We start from the raw sequence: 19,417 nt of genomic DNA on the forward strand, positions 1-19,417 counted from the left end.
TTTCCCTACCCCCAAACTCACTGTCCTTTGACTCTTAGAACCTTACATATAACTAAAGCTGGAATTAAGGGATGGGGTGTAGCAAAAGGGACAAGCTATGTGGGGAAAAAAAAAAAAAAGCAGGCAGAAAAAAACAGATCAGCAGGGAACAGTCTTTTCGGTAGGAACTTAAGTCTGATAGCACCCTGAACTCTGGCTAAGAAATAAATTTCCAGGTACAAAGGAAAATAAGAAGCTTTAAAGGAATTGAGCTCTGGAGTGAAAATCCCCTTTCCTGACAACTTAAAATCAGTCTGAAATATACCAAAGACACCAGAAGGATTCGAAGTCATAAAAATATTATAAGCATTAAGAAAAACACATAGGGAAAGGAGTTAATCTTTAAGTTGTTTTTCAACCAACCTACGCAGCACCTGTCACAGACCATACAGGCTCTTTCCAGCTTAAGCAATTTTTTTATCCATCCTTAGTGCTTTTAGGCAAAAGAGTCATAATTGACTAATGCAGAGCTCAGAAAGGAGTTTAGCTGCATAGAGAAAAGGGGCACTGAGTAAGGAGAAAAGAGCAAGAAGAAGAGTCTAGATTTTAGATGTAGCTCTACCTATTTCATGTTGTAACTGTAAGTGAATCTACCTGAGCCTTGATTTCCTAATCAAAACAGGAAGCTATATCGACTTACAAGGTTAAGATGACAATTAAGTGAGGGGACACACGCAAGTCAAAGTATATAATAAATAACAAAGTTTTACTCAAATGTATGACCTTATTACAGAATCCTAAACGCTCTAATTTCTTTCCAGGCTCAAAGTTAAGTTGAGTGCTTTTTTTTTTTTTTTTCCAAGCAAATCTGAATGCACAAGCTATCTGAAAGCTACAGGAAAATCAGTCTTATCCCACTTTGCCAAGTTAATTCACAGTTTATTCTTTCAAAGAGTAGACTTTTCACGTGGGCAAGTGGCAATAAAGAAAGATTCTCCTCCCCCCCCCCATCTTAGTGCTGAAATTCCACTATTCATTAGGTTGGATTAGAGAAGTTTTTCTACTTTCCAGCTCCTTTTATGAAAAGGCAAAAACCTGTGAAAAGAAATTGCCAATTACCATTAACGACCTGTAGCTAAACAAAGATTAACTCAGTCTGCTGAAAATTAAAGGCTGGGAAATAGGGATGCCAACAATAATTTGGCCTATAATTTCCAAGAACCTCCTGACTTCAAGGAGGTTCCAACCACCACTGTCTCCAACCACCAAAATTTCCCAATTCCCACATTTCAGCAAGTAAAAATCACCCAGACTAGTTCTTGCACTGAAAAATAAGACCTCATGTCCCAGTTTTATTTCAGAAAATATGTTCACCTCTGGAATGGGACCCAGGTCATTCATAGGACATATGTCCATGGACACAGAACGAAAGGCATCAACAGGGAGAGAAGGCACAGAAAAGTGGAAAAAAAAAAAATTCACCACCTCCACAGTCCTAACTATAATCAACATCCCTGATTTTAGGAAAAATATATTTGCTCCCCCAAATTCCTACTTCTCATAACTAGAAAAACTGCCCATGACAATACTTAAGAGGAAATTAAGTGGGAAATTCTTCCTCATATCAACTCCCAATCCCACCTGTTGCAATAGTTTCAATCCATATATATTTAAATCTTTGTGGTACAGTTTGCAATTTGACCTCACAACAATCCTATGAAGAAAGAAAGGCAGGTCTTATTACTACAGTTTTAAGGATGAGAAAATTGAGATTCAGAAACTTGCTATGCCTGAATTCACCCAGGCCATCTGACTCCAAATTTACGCTTTTCAGAACACCATGATGCTTCTTAATGTCTTTTGGTTCCATTCTTTTCAAAGACTACCAGTCTCAACCTTTCTGCCATCACTTTTTGTGTCAGAACCCAGCAGTTTCTGCAAGAGAAACTTGAGGTAGCATTAAAGGGAAATCATTAAGCTAAATACCCTTGGAAAACAAAGAAGTTTGTTAAATGGCTGAAAGAACTTATGTTCGTGTCCACCTGTCAACTAGATTAGCCACCCCCCCTAGTTCTATGGCACCTGTAACTCAGTATAGGAAGCCCATAGAAAAATATACAAGATCCAAAGTCAAAGACCTGAGTTCTAGTCCTGACTCTATCATTTCCTGGCTATGTGAGCTTGGGTAACCTCTCCATCTCAATCCCTTTATACATAAAATGAGAATAATATTAATTATGCCCCACAAATACTATTGCGTGGAGGATTAAATAAGATAATGGATGTGACAGCACTCAAAGAATAAAGTTTCTACAAATAAGCCATCTCAAAAACATCTTCCCCAGAGACTGTTTCAAAACACTAGTAATCAGTGTTTTCTAAACTATATGCAACAAACCACTATAACTAAAATGAAAGAATATTCATCAAGGGTTGTCCTATTTTTCAAAATTATTTTTAGTGTCATGGAAATCTGTCTACAAATTATTTTACTTGACTTGAAGTCTCCTATAAATACTCATATGGTAAGCTGTTGTCTTAAAGCTGCTGTGAAAATCTGCTCATCATGGTGGAACATTTACTGAACATCTCCATGTCCCAGACACTGCATTAGACATTTTCAGTTTGATTGATTCTCATAAGAACCCTTTGAGATATATTTTATTTCCTCTTTATAGATGAAGAAACTGAAGTTCAGAGAGAACAAGAAATTGTCAAAGGTCAAATGTGTGTTTATGTCATTGAGGATAAGAAACATCAAGGTGTTTTGTGGCAAGAAATTTGAAACACTGTTATCTAGTGATTACACAGCATGTTGGTTAAGAGCTTGGACTCAGAGCTGGACTACCTGGATTCAAACCTTGGATTCACTATGAGCTTTAGTTTCCTCATTTGTAAAATTAAGTTCATAATAATAACCTATTTCATAACCTAGCAAATAAGTTAATACATCTACTTAGAATAGCACCTGCCTGTCACATGGTATATCCAATACATTAGGTATTATTATCATCATTTTCCCCACACTGCTTTACCCAAACTTCTCTCCCTCTTTTCCCTGCCCTGAAACCTGTATCTCCTCTACATACACGTTACTCATTACTGTTGTCTGCTTTTGCTCTTTCTTTTCCTTTTAACTGAAATGCCTCTTTCCTTCCTCACTAATCTAAATCTCATTCAGCCTTAAAAGGCTAGCTTAGATCTACCCCTTATGTGAAACATTTTCTGACTTCATCAGCCCACAGTAACTTCTTCTCTGAAAAACTCTTTACACTGTCAAATAATCTAACTTGTAGAAATCACTTGGTTTCTTTTCTTTCTTTTTCTTTTTCTCTTTTTTGAAATCATTTGATTTCCAAGGACTTCTGAAGATAGATGATTTAACCCAAATCCCTAGATTTTGAAATAGAAATTGAAGTGTAAAGAGTTAAATTGCCTATGGTGACACAAAAAGTTAACTGGCAGAGTAGACACCTGAATCTGGATATTTTAAATGTTTGCAGAGCTCCTTCTACTATACTCTTCTAACTTTTGTCTTCCTTGAGATTCTGCACAACTTCTTAAAGCTGAAAACATATATTCTATAATTATCTGATTCTAAGTATTAACTGGTCTTGTGGCCTTCATGGAAACTAACACACTGAAGTTAGTAGATGTTTGCTCATTGATTAGCAGATCAATCTTTCACTGATGCCTGTTTGTCCAATAGTTAAAGTGTTAATACTTTAACACTTTGCAACATAGGATGCAACAGAACTTAAATTCTCACCTTCAGGGAGTGATAGGGGCTGAAGAGGGGAACATATCCATATATATTCCTAGAGTTGCATCGCAGGGTCCATCGCATCCCACTACACACCCTCAAATTTGGAGCCCTGCTATGAGACTTGGGGCACAACACTCTCCAGCATGCCTCCCCCCCACCACACACACACAGCTCCCTCTCTGGATTATTACTGGAATCCAGAAGTATAAAAGAAACAGTCTTCAGGTGAGTTTTCATTATTAATATTAAGGCCCTTCAAGGATTTGAATCTACAGCAGAAAAAAGAGACCTCAATTTCCTTCCACAAAGGATCACCTCAGGCTAAAGTTACTGCATAAAGTTACTAGGTCCCTTGAGCAGAGAAATAAATAAGAGGTATATGTCCTGGAAAGGTATTATAGCTGTACTTAGGAGGACTGGAATGGAAGAATGGTCCTAAACAGAAGGAAAAAAGAAAGAACAGACTCTAAAATTTGAGAAAGGCTCAAGTAAACAAAAACATCTTAGTGCCTAGGCTGAAAAAGGGGAAGAAACAGAGAGCACATGGCTGTTCTCCAGAAAACAAGCATGGAGTATTTATGACCATCAGAAAAGAGTATATTTGAGAGGGGAAGAACAGGTACATCATCAGCTTCTTGTAAGGGAGGCTAATAAAAATAATTAATGATTTTATAGCATTTTATAGTTTACAAAAAGATTTATATTTTATATATATACATCTCACTTCTTTTTTAAAAAAAAGATTTTATTTATTCATTTGAGATAGAAAGATACAGAGAGAGAGCATGAGCAGGGGAAGAGGCAGAGGGAGAGTAAGAGGCAAACCCCCCACTGAGCCAGGAGCCCCACACGGGGTGCCATCCCAGGACCTGGAGATCACGACCTGAGCTGAAGGCAGATGCTTAAGCATCTGAGCCACCCAGGTGTGTGTATATGTGTGTGTGTATATATATATATACACACACACACATAAGTGATATACATACATAAGTGATACACATATAAGTGATATATATATATATATACACATCTTAATGAAGTGTCTTAATGAATAGTCACTTTGGTTAATCTAGCTCTTGTTTGTTTATATTTACAGGGAGTGAAGAGTTGCTTTTGCTCGTCATTCATATTTTCATAATTATTTAATAAGTCATTGACTGATCCAACAAATAATTATTGAAAACATTCTTTGTCATACCAAATGCTTGGGATATCAAAATTAAAGTTATAGTCATTGGGGCGCCTGGGTGGCTCAGTCGGTTAAACCTCTGCCTTTGGCTCAGGTCATGATCTCAGGCCCCATTTCGGGCTCTCTGCTCAGCAGGGAGCCTTTTTCTCCCTCTCCCTCTCCCTCTGCCTGCCACTCTGCCTGCCACTCTGCCTACTTGTGAGTTCCCTCTCTCTCTAATAAATAAAAATAAAATCTTAAAAAAAAAAAAGAAGTTATAGTCATTGTCTTCAAGGGGATCTCAGGATTGAAGAGGAGATGAGAAGACAAATAAAATGTGATTATAAGTTAATTGCTATGAGATAAGCAAGGATATTATGGTTTCTAACACAAATTGAAAGAATTAAGAAAGGAGTAAGTCTAGTTCTGACTCTAGAATAGTCAACAACTGAATTGAGTCTTGGAGATTTTCCAGGCAAAAACACAGAAGAAGCCTTTCAGGTAGTAGGAGTAGTATAAAGACAGGCACATGGCACATTCAATTAAACCTAAGTAGGGTGCCTGGGTGGCTCAGTCGGTTAAGCATCTGCCTTCGGCTCAGGTCATGATCCGAGGGTCCTGGAATTGAGTCCCACATTGTGCTCCCTGCTCAGTGGGGGATCTGCTTCTCCCTCTGCCCCTACCTTCCCCCAACATTCATGCTGTCTCTCTCTCTCAAAAATAAATAAATAATATCTTAAAAAAAAAAAAAAACAACTAAGTAGTTTGTCATGGCTATCAAAGTGGGTGCGGAATCAAAGAAAGGTAGAACTGAAGAGGTAGGCAGTCAGATCATGAAAGGCTTACTGTGTATTTCCTTTCAACATCTGTCAGTCACAATGCTGTTTAGTTCTCCAGAATGATCCTTCGGATAACCTAAAGATTTTTTTCTCACTAATGAGAAAGAAACAAGCAGCTTGGGTGGCCCAAGATTGGAGTGTTTCACACTGAGGAAAAGTTTGCTGGACAGGGGGAAAAAAACAAAAAAAAACCAAAAGACAAAAAGCAGGATTAACTTCAGAAAAATGAGCTCCATGAGAGCCAAGTGTCAATATAAGCTAGGGAGGAGAACCTCGGCCCTTAATTTTATTCCATTTGCCTTTACTCTGCTCAAAGCTATCATGGGCCAGGTAATACTTTCTAGTATTGAAAGCTGCTATGGCTCTCAATCAGAGCTAAATCTCTAAAGATTTATGATTTGGACTGGTTGAAAACTAATAGTTAAGTTAATTTGTATTTCATAGAGCATAAGTAAGAGCAAAAGCATTCTAGTGGTTGTATTTGCAGTAAATAAAGATGATTTCCAACATAATAACATATACTTCTAATCCTAGAATACTTTTTCTCACCATTGTTCCCTTTTACCCCTTTTCTCATTCTCTGAATCTCTCTCTCCTTAGCTCAGTTTGGCAAAGATTTACTGAACTTAAACTATGTGTCAGACACTGCTGGATGCTAAGGATATAAAAATGAATAACACACTAAGCCTACTGCAAAGAATTCTCCATCACACAAATAGATCATTGTGTTGAGAAGAGTGATAAAGATATCCACATGACTGTAAGAGGGCATGGAGGGGACAGAGAGGCCCAATATATCCAAGGGGTAAGAGAAGGATTTCTGAAAAAGAAAATACTCATCTCAGCTCAAAAGTTGCATATGAGTTTAGCCAAGAAAAGGAAGGAAAGAGATAGAAAGATAATTGCAGGAGGAGTGAACAGCATAAACAAAGACAAGGGGCGGAATGCCATAATGTGTGTATGGAACAAATAATTCAGTATTGCTGTAAATTGAAGTTTAAGGATGGAAATGGTTAGGAGATTAGAGAAGAAAGCACAGGTCAAATCGTGGGAAGGTGATGAACCTTACCTATCAGACATGGAATAGGACATGAAAAGCTTTAAGCAAAGGAGTGAACGAGTCAGATTTGTATTTTAAATAGTTCATTCAAGCTATTAAGTGGAAATCATCATGAAACTTACTAAAGTTCTAGGTGAAATTTTTGAGAACTTGAAATAGGCAACAGTCAGTGTCCTCAGTTGAGACAGAGAATATGAGAAGAGCTGGAATAGGAAGGGAGATAAGGAATTCAATATTGGAACAAATGACCTTGAGTTGCTTTAACCACCCAAATGGAGACATCCAGCAGACAACTAAACATGGGTGTAAAGACCAGGACAACGTTCTGGTCTAAAGGCTGAGATTTGGGAACTGACATCTTGAGAGTAGATGGATCAGGGAATGTGTGTAGAGTGAAAAAAGAAGTGGGCAGAAGATGGGGCCATGGGGAATACTTACATTTATGAGGTAAGCAAACGAAAAAAACAAGAATGAGAAGGAACTTTAAAAAGGTATTAACAAAGATTGCCATATTCAGAAGTGAAGGGACTTCCAAATGGAAGATAAACAGTGACAAACCAATCCGTGAAAGTATAGACTGACACCTTCCTTTGGATTTAACAATTTCGGGGTGCCTGGGTGGCACAGCGGTTAAGCGTCTGCCTTCGGCTCAGGGCGTGATCCCGGCGTTATGGGATCGAGCCCCACATCAGGCTCCTCCGCTATAAGCCTGCTTCTTCCTCTCCCACTCCCCCTGTTTGTGTTCCCTCTCTTGCTGGCTGTCTCTATCTCTGTCGAATAAATAAATAAAATCTTTAAAAAAAAAAAAAACAAGAACAATTTCAGTATTATGGAGGTGGAAGCCATCAGTGCAGGAGGGGAAATACAGGCTAAGGAAGTAAAGACAAGAGTGAGATTTCTCTTTCATATCTGGAAGAGTGATTAAGAAGGTGAAGAGCAGATTTTGCTTGTTTCTTTATTTGCAAGGATGGAACAACCAGTAGAAAATGAGAGAATGAACAGAAGGAAAAAGAAGGGGTGATATTTAGGGCAAAGACATGGAGAAGCCAGGAGGGGATGGGTCTTTTTTAAACAAGACAGAATCCTCATGCTCTGAGAATGGAATAAAGAAAATGAGCGTTGAGGTAAGACACAGAAGTAGAACAGGAACATTCCAAAGGAACTGTGTAATAATAGCGTGGAATCCTGAAAGCCAAATATGTGTTCAGAAGAGTGTAATCCAAGATATAGCAAAAGTTTAGGATTAAGAGAGTAGTGACAAATGAGTCTGAAAAGATAAACTGGAGCAGGTTGTAAATAAGCCTCACGAACAACAATGTGTTAGAGAAGAACATTAAAAAGGAAATTATAAGATTTGTGAATGCTTTTGTTTAATACTTCGAATGCAATGTGAAAGATAGATTGAATAGGAGAAAAGAACACAGGCACACCTTTTAAAGCCATTCTGTTTCTCTCTTCCTTCATTTCCCTCTGTAACCACCCTTCCCTAATTAGTCACGAGTGAAACTGAAGCAGAGCTATTTTAGAATTTATTCATTAAATAAAATAAGAATTTATGTAGTCCTGTCCCTAATTGTTAAAATAGCTGAGTCAAATAGGTAATATTTCTCTTATTTAAAAAAAAAGCAAATTATATTTCCTTTCAAAAAATAACAAAGAAAGCCTTCAAAAATTTTGTCTTTGAGGAAGTAGCCTTCAATTTAAAAAAATAAAAATATTCTTCATCCTCAAAGTGTGTAAAATAGACAATAAAACTACACAATAGGGGAACTCAAAAAAAGGGACCAAGATAGGTTGGGTACTTGCAGCTGGAAACAGGGAAGGGTGCAACAAGCAGTAGTATAGCTCTTTACCCTTTACAAAGTGCTTTTCCAAAACCTTATTTTATTCAATTCTCACAACATCGCTATGAGATATACATGTTTTCACTTCCATTTCACACATACTAGAACTAATTTTTGTCTGTATTACTCTGGAACCTAGAACAGTGTCTGGCATATGGTAAGTCTCCAATGAAAAATGTGTGAAATAGAGGGGAAAAGGGGTTCAGAGAGGTTATGTAACTCTGATAGGGTCATATGGTTAAGGGTGGAGCCTAGGTCTTCTGACCCTCAATTCTGTATGTTCACATTGCTTCATGGTGCTGAAAAGAGAAGAAAAGGGTGGAGTGATTGAATATAATCATAATCTGCTTTACAATTTAATGTAAACTGAATAAAATTTCAGAAATGCCTACTATCAAGCAACAAACGCCACGGCCAGCATACTTCCTGCAATTCTTAGTCATGCTGCATGGGCATCTTTAGAGTTCAGAGATCCATGGTATTTGCTCACTTTATTCTCTCCATAGGTCACCTGCCCTATTCTATGTTACTTCCTCCTGCTGCACTGAAGTAGTATCTGCAGAAAGAAAGGCCTTTTATATCATCCTCTCTTCTCTCTAGGAAGCTGTAAGTAGCCTTCCGGTATTCAATTGCATCTATGTGGAAAGCTAAAACAAAGGATGACAATGCCACCCAATGAGTATGGAGAAGATCTTATTCACGAGATTTAGAGGGGCACACATAGTGTGAGTACATTAAACACCAAAAACGGGATGCAACTCTCCATTTTGAGGCCACTATGTTTAACCATGCCCTCAATCTGTAATGAATTTAATCCTAAAAAAGCTGTGTACATATAAAATGTTTGTAAAGTGAGCAATTTCAAAAGCAGTGGGGTGCTTACTATTTAAGTGAATCCTGTGGTAAATCCTTTTGCAAAAGAAACCTTTTTTATAACAAAAAATAATCTAATTTTTCTGCTGGCAAATTTGTCTTGTGTGTGTGGCATCTACCAATTTGGGTTCAGAACCTGACATTTCAGCTTAACAGCTATTTAATACTGGGCAAGTGATTACTTTTATGAGTTTGTTTATTCATCTATGAAATATTCTTTCTACTGCTCAGGATCCCTGTGAGGATAAAATGAGACAACGTGTATGCACAGGTTGTATAAACTGCTCAGCACAGTGTACATGGCAGGGATCAAGAAATAAAGTCTGTCAGCCAATACTTCAACATATGTATACAAAAGTTCTTAGATCTATCAGGAAGAGAGGAATTTAACCACAAGTCCCCAATTCCCATCATGAGGAAGTAAGAAAGAGACTAAATGGAGAGTACTCAAAGATGAGTATCTCATCAAAGACATGTTTAGTCATTTATTAACCTATGCCTCTTCTTTCAAAGATTTACAAGCATTATTCCATAGAGTAAATATAAAGCTTTTTAAAGAAAATGGCACACAAACTGTAACGTGGAAATAAAGTAGTGCTGTAAAGGATCTTAGAAAATGTTTGTTTCAATCCTCTCATTTGACAGAGTTTAGAAAATCAAAATCCAAAGAGGCAAAATGGTTTACCTAAGGATATATAATGGTACATTTTCAATAGCACAAACATTTCCAACCATATCTTCATTTCCCAGGACAGGCCACCTCTGTACCTATGCACACAAATTACCGTACTATAATAAGTCCTACTTAGAGGTCTGTCCTCTCCCCTCCTGGACTGGAAAATCCTAGTAAACAAGGCCGATGCCCAACTTATCCTTATATCTCCAGCACCTGGCTTGTGTTAGATGCTCAACTGCACAGAACATATCCCCATTAAAACTGTTTTACCAATTTGAGGGGAAGATATACAATTCTAGAAAACTTACTGTTTAGGCCTCCATTACATTTTACTTAGCGAGATATTGAAAAGGCTAATGTAACTACAGATTTGAACTTGGGTACAGAAAGACAGGAAGCAATCTCAGGTAGACAGGGACACTACGGTAAAAATTGATCCCTGAAAGAAAGGTCATTGTTGTAGCACAGTCCTACTAACTTTATTACATTGTTGGATTTCGAAGAGTCTCTCCTTCAATCATTTTACAGTGACCTCTGCTGAAACAATAACACAAATAAGACAGTGAAATTGCCAATATGAATATAGTGTGGTGTTCATATGGCTCTTTTTAAAGTATTTACTAAGAATTCCACAATGAATCTTTAAAAGAAATAGATAAAAGCAGTATTTTAAGGAGAAAAGGATTAAATTTGAGGGATCTGCCTAAAGAGTGACTTAAGAGTAGAAAGAGCTCTTTGAGAAAGAAGTGGTTGCTGATACAGTGGAGCCCTGGATGCCCTGCTCCTGCTCCTGACTCACCGCTGTTTGCTCTCCTCCAGGAACAAGTCAGTCAGGAAGCCACTCCACAGTCATGGCTTTTAAAAGCACTGGGAAGACACCCTGGAGCCAGAGGTGGCGATTCACCAATTTAGAATTACTCTTAGCCAGCTGCAACCTAAAATCTTAGGAGACGGTATGTGCTAAGTTGATCAGAGGCACAAAGGAAAAGAATCTCAAAGTGAAAGGACCAGTTCGGATACCTACCAAGATTCTACGAATCACTACAAGAAAAATTCCTTGTGGTTAAGGTTCTAAGATGGGATTATTTTCAGATGAAGATCCACATGCGACTCATTGATCTGCACAGTCCTTCTGAGATTGTTAAACAAATTACTTCCATCAGTATGGAGCCAGGAGTCAAAGATGAAGTCACCATTGCAGATGCTTAAATCAACCTTTTAAATAAATTATCAGTTGTTAAAAATAAATAAATAAATAAATAAATAAAGAGAGAGAGAGAGAGAGAGAGAGAGCAGAAGGAAACTTGAGTTGGAGTCAGATGATTTAAGTTCTAGTCCCCATTCTCTAACTTCTTATTTGACCTTGGCCAAAGCATTCCATTTCTCTGCACTACGTGATCATTCAGGTTCTTTCAAGTTCAAATGTTGTAATTATAAGAGTAAAAAATCCCTATCAATCCTTGAAAGAGTCATAGATGGAGAAAGATAAAAGGCAGGTAGAAAGATAGTAAAATAGAGGGATACTGTGGTATAATGGGGCAAAAAGCTTAGTAGAGTGACTGAAGTTCTAGATTGTAGTTCTGGTTTTGCCATTAACATTCAACTAGAATAACCTTGAACAAGTCACTTTCCTTCTTCAGATCAAGATTTCTCCCATTTATAAAGTACCCAGATGATCTTCCAGCTCTAATAATCTAGAATTCTAAGCTATAGCCTACTGCTGTTATGAACAATGAAATGTTATACAATCAGTATGTTTGTGTTCACAAGTCAGAAACAGGACATACAGATAAAATATTTAGTAGACAGAAGCCTCAAACTTCACTTGAATTTTCCCCCCAAGTTCTAATTCAAATATTTTTCTAGAGCCTCTCACAAGCACTGGTCCAGACTACCGTACTTTGAGTTCCCCTATTCTTAATGGTATGTCCAAAGACGGACCATAAAAGCATGGAAAACAGGTGCTGCCTAGATAATGCATCAATCCGGTCTTTTCATGGTCTCTCTCTTTTCTACCACTGTACTTTTCTTATACTATCCACTCTCTGGACTGAGCCAAACCTATCTCTTTTGATTCAGATTCTTCAAGGTTCAGTTCAAATCTCAATACTTGCATGAAGTTCTCCCTTCCCACTGTAGCCAACACCTATTTTTCACTCTTTTAAACTTCTAAAGTACTACAGTGCTGTGGCAGAGATTCAATGATATTTGTAAAGAGCTTACTACAACATTTCCCACATAGCAAATGCTCAATAAATGATAGTAGTGCTGTTGCCACACCTTTAGCACTAATCACATATCCTTTAGTTCAGTGCATCTTAAATTTAATGTGCATTTGAATCACCTGGACATTTTATTCAAATGCAAATTGATTCGTAGGTATAACGACCTGATAATCTGTAGTTCAAAAAGCTCGTGGTTGGGGCACCTCCGTGGTACAGTCAGTTGAGCAGTTGAGTGTCTCAACTCTTGGATTTGACTCAAGTGGTGATCTCAGGGTCATGGGATCGAGCCCCACATTGTGCTCAGCGATCAGTGTGGAGTCTGCTTGAGATTCTCTCTCCCTTTCCCTCTGCCCACGCCCACTCGTGTTCTCTACCTAAAATAAATAAATAAATCTTTAAAAAAAAAAAAAGCTCCTGCTTGATGTCAATGCTATTGATCCAAGGACTATATTCTTTGAATACAAGGGGTAGTTTTCGTAAACTTAAAAAAAAAAAGTATGGGGGCGCCTGGGTGGCACAGTGGTTAAGCGTCTGCCTTCGGCTCAGGGCGTGATCCCCGCGTTGTGGGATCGAGCCCCACATCAGGCTCCTCCGCTATAAGCCTGCTTCTTCCTCTCCCACTCCCCCTGCTTGTGTTCCCTCTCTCGCTGGCTGTCTCTGTCTCTGTCAAATAAATAAATAAATAATCTTTAAAAAAAAAAAAAAGTATGGGGGAAACCCCCTACACTGTTGGTGGGAATGCAAGCTGGTGCAGCCACTCTGGAAAACAGTATGGAGTTTCCTCAAAAAGTTGAAAATAGAGCTACCCTATGACTAGGCAATTGCACTACTGGGTATTTACCCCATAGATACAAATGTAGTGATCCAAAGGGGCACCTGCACCCCAATGTTTATATCAGCAATGTCCACAATAGCCAAACTATGTTAAGAGCCCAGATGTCCATCAACAGATGAATGGATAAAGAAGATGTTATATACACACACACACACACACACACACACACACACACAATGGAATATTATGCAGCCATCAAAAAATGAAATCTTCCCATTTGCAACAACATGGATGGAACTAGAGGGTATTATGCTAAGCGAAATAAGTCAATAAGAGAAAGACAATGATATGATCTCACTGATATGTGGAATTTAAGAAACAAAGCAGAAGATCATAGGGGAAGAAAGGGAAAAAATGAAACAAGATGAAACCAAAGAGGGAAACAAACCATAAGAGACTCTTAATCATAGGAAACAAACTGAGGGTTGCTGGAGGAGCAGAGGGATAGGGTAACTGGGTGATGGACATTGAGGAGGGTATGTGTTGTAATGAGCACTTGGTATTATATAAGACTGATGAATCACAGACCTGTACCCCTGAAACAAATAATACATTATATGTTAATTTTTTTAAAAGTATATTATCTTATCTGTCCACCTGAACAGAAAGATCTTAGAAGACAGACACTACATCTCCTTTTTCTTAGCATATACACCCTATACCAAGAAGGTATTCAATAAACACCTGCGGACTTACCATATCTACAGTCCCTAGAACATCTAGATAATCTCTAGAATGTTTGTGCTATGCTGATTTTCAAATCAAACATTGAGACATGCTAAGATGAAAAAGCTCACTTGGTCTCTGGAATTGGAATTGCTGAAAACAGAGGCAGGGAAAAATGTGAGAGAAAACTTACCTCTTCACCAGTGAGAGTGTAATATACAGAAAAAACAATGTACAAATGGACGTTTGTTCCATTTAACCACAAAGATAATTAGAGTGCAGTCTTAACTGCACTTCAAATTTAGGTATGAACCTTAAAAGAAGACATGCATTTTCAGGCAAAATATATATATTTAAAACACTAGTAACAATTACTAATAAGGGATATAATAAGCTTGATTTCATTTTTTAGTGGAGCAGATACATTTTTTTCAATGATTCTTTAGTGTGCAATTAACCTAAAGATCTCAAGGAACCAATGAAAACACATTTCAAGCAAGAGACAGAAACACCCTCCAATTTTCCCATCAACTTAGTCCATGCAAAAGTCCCCAAATTCCATTGCCCACAATTACACTGATAAAAATTTTAAGGAATCTGCTGTATATTAAGGTTGCTCTGAGAGGCCACCTACTTTAAGCCCCAATTATTTAAATGCTCTTTTAAACCTCCAATTATTTAAATGCTTCTTAAAACCCTTTTATTTTACCATTCTATAATTCAAATGGGACCAATATTCTTAAATTCTACTGGGAAGCTACACTCTGACTTCCTATTCAAGGATCAGGAATATAATATTGGGCATATATGACACCTGCTCACTGAATGCTATCTAGATAGCTTAAACAGTGAGACAAATTTACTGAAATTTGCCGTTAGAGGAAAAAGCACCTTTTTAAGTCACTGTGCTTGTCATAAGCAGACACCTGCTCCTTAACTTATAGAGAACTTTCAAGAAAACCATTCAACAATATTTAACTGAGATGTTTTTAACAAATTTAGGCAAGAAAGAAGACAAAATCTGCAATCCTGAAAATTGCTATTAAGCATAGCAACAGAGAAGCGTCAAATGCTGTCAAGCACTAGACTCAACTGGGTTTATGAGTTTTAATAAATCAATGTTATTACTTCAGAGAAAATCAGAAAACAGTTGGGAGTCAGCCCAAAGGAAAGTGGCTTCTATTACTTCCATCAGAAGTGTAGTCCCCAGGGCAAGGCGAATTTTCTGGTTCATGCCAGGCAGGCAGTGTTCCTGGAGAAAAATACTATCCAAACAGAGTTTTGAATCCTAAGCTACTGAATCAGTTGTGCTAAACACAAACTACAGCAGCCACATCACACCCGTACAAATGAGTATCTTCCTACCTGTGGGTACCTAACTGGTAATTAAACCCAAAACAAATGCCTTCGACAGGATAGGAGATCAGCACGAGGTACAGGAGTGTCAGATTCTTGCATAAAAAATGAAGCACCAATATCATTCCCATTTCTCCCCTCCTTTTCCTGGCCTTTCTTCAAGACTTTTGTAAAGCTTTCTCCAATAACTCTGACTCTCCCAATCACTCAGTTTATTGAATGCCAAAAACACTAGTCTGAAATAATAATTGTAGAATCGTTTTTGTTAACTGTTTCGTGTCTCCATTTTGTCTCCCAAATTTCAATGTGAGTTCTTGGTAAGGCCCCTACACTGCCTACACTGTAGAGGGAGCCTATTATTAATATTGTCAATAATATAATAATAATAGTGAGGCAACACAGCATAGTGGAGTAGCAATACTAGAGACAAATGGGCCTAAGTTCAAATCCTAGGTCAACTATTTGCTGGCTGTATGACTAGGAACACATTACTCACTTTTCATAAGTCTCAGTTTTGTGTTTAGAATTTAATGAGATATGTATTAGAGCACCTAGTACAGGGTTTGACATATAACAGATGCTCAATGAAACTTAGTTACCTACCTTTCTCACTTAATAAGCACTTGTTGATTTGAACTAAGAACAATCCTCCTAGGGGACTACCAATGGTACCGTCATATACTCATATTTTCCTCATACACCTCCTTGCTGGTGCCTCTGTCATTTCCTAACAAAGGTCCCTTAAAAATTTCTACTCCATTGTTCTGAGAAAAGGCATCTACACAAGTCACCCAAATGATTATTCAGAATGGTCATACCAGGGGCCAGCAGGAGTGGATCTCCACATCTACATCTCACTTCCATTACACCCATGCCAGTACTCCCTCCCTCCAAGTCTCCCAGTGAGAAAATGATAGAGAAAAGCAGTAAAGCAGCCAAAAGAGGAAATGGAGATAAACAGCTCTGTGGCCCCTCCGAGCCTCACTCTTGGGAGGGAGCACTTGGGTCCAGCCTCTAACCTCAACCCTTGTGAGAAAGAAAAAATCCTTCCCATATTCCTGAAGAGGAAGGAACCCAGATTCCTTGCCTCTTCATTTCTTCAAGCCCTTCACCAGTCAATTCTTCCATCACCACCCACCCCAACCATCCCCTGGGCCAACTTCTTGCTACATAAAATAGAACCTCTTTAACCTGATTTGTCTTGAATGAACCCCATTCATGCTTTTAACAACTAGAGGTAACATTCTCCCCCAGCCTTCAACGTTCTAGGTTTGAATATCCCTAGAAGAAAGAAAGAAAGAAAGAAAGAAAGAAAGAAAGAAAGAAAGAAAGAAAGAAGAAAAAGAAATTCTCGAAGTTGCTGTCTACTACATTAAGGTAGATCTCTTTATTTTTTTGTGCCCCTTTAACGATCCAGAATATTTTACCTCGGTCATCATCTTTCCAGCTGGAAAAAAACACCATCACTTTCACACCACCACCACCACCACTACCCCCACCACCTCCCCCCTCCCGCTACACACACACACACACACACACACACACTTTTTTCTACTAAAACAAAAACAAATTTAAAAATCCACAAATCCCCTCCCTGCTGCACAAAACACAAGAATTTTATTATTCTTAAACGGACTACAGCCATGCTCCACTGGAACAAGCCCAGGTCCACCTGGGCTCTCACCTCCGTGCTTTGACCAACGTGGATGTCAATACTGATAACAAGCCTTCATCCAGCCAGGTGAAAACTACCCCATCACCCTCTCCCCGCAAAACACCCATTTCCACCGCAAATTCACTCCCGTGCCTCACGATGCAGAATCTTTTTATTGGCTTCAAATGTTTCACCTGAGCTTTTACGTGTCTAGGCTGAAAGTCTGTTCCTTATGCCCCCCTTCAAAAACAAACAAAACTCTATTTTTTTAAGATTCTTCCCTGTTGCATAAAGTAGCTCCTTTTACGTGTCGTGAGGTATTTGAGAGCATCGAGGCAGTATTTCACCTCAGGATTCACCTTTCCAGACGCCCCCTTCCCGCCCCGCACACACAACGCTCAACCTCCCCCCCGCCCCCACCTCCCCACTGCGGGACCGTGCAGACCCTCCTTCTCAGGGGTCAGAAACGATTCCTTGGCGCCCGGGACCACCTTCCCTTTGGTCTCCCGCTGCCCGGCAGGCCCCGGGAGCCCCGAGCGGCGGCGGCGGCCGGGCACCTACCAGTCGGTGTGCGGCTCGTCGACGACCAGCAGCACCTTGGCCTTCCTGGCGGCGGCGGGCGCGGGCGCGGGCGCATCCACCAGGCCGGCCGAGGCGGCCGTCTGCTTCACGGCTTGGGACAGTGAGCTGAAGAAGCTGCTGCCCACCGACGGCGCCGCGGCTGCCTGCGGCGCGGGCTGCGGCGCGGGCGCCGGGGCCGGGGCCGGCGGCGGCCTCCGCTCAGGGCCCGGCGAGGCGGCCGGGGGCGCCGAGGAGGCCGAGGCCGTGCCAGGACCGGGGGGCGGCGGCGGCGGCTGCTGGGGCTCGGGCCGCTGCAGGTCGGTCATGTAGCCATTGGGCAGGTTGGCGATGAAGCTGCTGTCCGACAGCCGGCGCCTCAGGAAGTTCATCATCTGGCTTGAGGGGCTGGGGGCGCGCGGGGCGGCGGGGCCGGGCTGCGCGGAGGGCGAGACTGAGGCGGCAGCAGCTGGGGTACTGAGGCTACTGAGGCTACTGAGGCGGCTGCGGCCGGGTGCGCTGCGCGCGAGCCCAGCAGACAGCCGCGGAGCACTGGGCCGGGCGGGCCAGGCGGCGTGAGGCTCAGCGCCAGGGAGAGGGCGGGGCCGGGGGCGGGGACACTGCTCGTCCCGCCCCGCGCCGCAGAGCCGGCGCCGGTCCCGGCTAGCCGCCTGCGCGCCCTGCACCTAGCGGTGGGGTTCCTAGTCTGGGGACTTGGGGGCAAGGGATTGCCAGGCTTCCTGCAACCTGAGAGGAGCTCTGTGGAGAGAGCGTGGGAGCCAGTCTTGCTCCCCGAGAATAGGGAAAAGGGAGCCGAGACTCCTACCACCTTTTCGTTTGGGGATAAAAAAGCCATGTCCCACCCGACATGGAGGTGAAGGAAACTGTCCCCACTCCCTTTGCAAGGAAGAGAGGCGTCAGCCTCCCCACCCTGAGGTGAGAAAGGACCCATTCCCCTGGCGCGCGCGCACGTACACACACGCACACACTCCCTGTAGTGGGAAAGAAAAAAACAACCTCCTTTCCTAAAGCTGGGAGAAAGGTGCCATCTCCTCAACCTCCAGGTGATGGAGGAAGGAATAATCTGCCCCCCCAACACACACACACACACACACACACACACACACACACACACACACTCCTATGATGAGACAAAAAAGAACTACTCCCTCCTCAATATTAGGTGAGAAAGACATCCTCCTCCCCCGACCTTCAGCCATCAGGTGACAGAGACTTGACAGATCCCCTCACCGGGTCTGCCAGCGCATTTTTCTTTTTTTTTCTTTTTTTCTTTTTTTTTTTTTTAATGATTTTTTATTTTAATTAGTGTGTCACCATACATCCTTACTACCCATCCCCAGCTTATCCCATTCCCCCACCCCCCTCCCCTCTGAAGTCCTCAGTTTGTTTCTCATAGTCCATAGTCTCTCATGTTTCATTCCCCCTTCTGATTACCCCCCCTTTCTTTATCCCTTTCTTCCCCTACTGATCATCCTAGTTCTTATGTTCCATAGATGAGAGAAATCATGTGATAGTTGTCTTTCTCTGCTTGACTTATTTCACTTAGCATTATCTCCTCCAGTGCTGTCCATGTTGTAGCAAATGTTGAGAACTCGTTCTTTCTGATAGCTGAGTAATATTCCATTGTATATATGGACCACAACTTCTTAATCCAGTCATCTGTAGAAGGGCATCTCGGCTCCTTCCACGATTTAGCTATTGTGGACATTGCTGCTATGAACATTGGGGTGCATATGGCCCTTCTCGTCACTACGTCTGTATCTTTGGGGTAAATACCCAGTAGTGCAATGGCTGGATCATAGGGTAGCTCAATTTTTAACTTTTTAAGGGACCTCCACACTGTTTTCCAGAGTGGCTGTGCCAGCTTGCATTCCCACCAACAATGTAGGAGGGATCC

At 40.6% G+C, this 19,417-nt stretch overlaps 1 protein-coding gene across 1 annotated transcript in view; it reads right to left on the minus strand.

Annotated features, from left to right (window-relative positions):
* Positions 1-17,894, minus strand: part of SYN2 (synapsin II) — a 229,920-nt gene extending 212,026 nt beyond the window's left edge. The window contains exon 1 of the mRNA XM_040628439.1: positions 17,503-17,894. Coding sequence (XP_040484373.1) covers positions 17,503-17,894 — 392 coding nt within the window. The remainder of the gene's footprint in view (positions 1-17,502) is intronic.
* Positions 17,895-19,417: the final 1,523 nt, after the last annotated feature.

The sequence above is a fragment of the Ursus maritimus genome, unplaced genomic scaffold (genome assembly GCF_017311325.1).
Source record: "Ursus maritimus isolate PB19 unplaced genomic scaffold, ASM1731132v1 scaffold_14, whole genome shotgun sequence".
Lineage (NCBI taxonomy): Eukaryota > Metazoa > Chordata > Mammalia > Carnivora > Ursidae > Ursus > Ursus maritimus.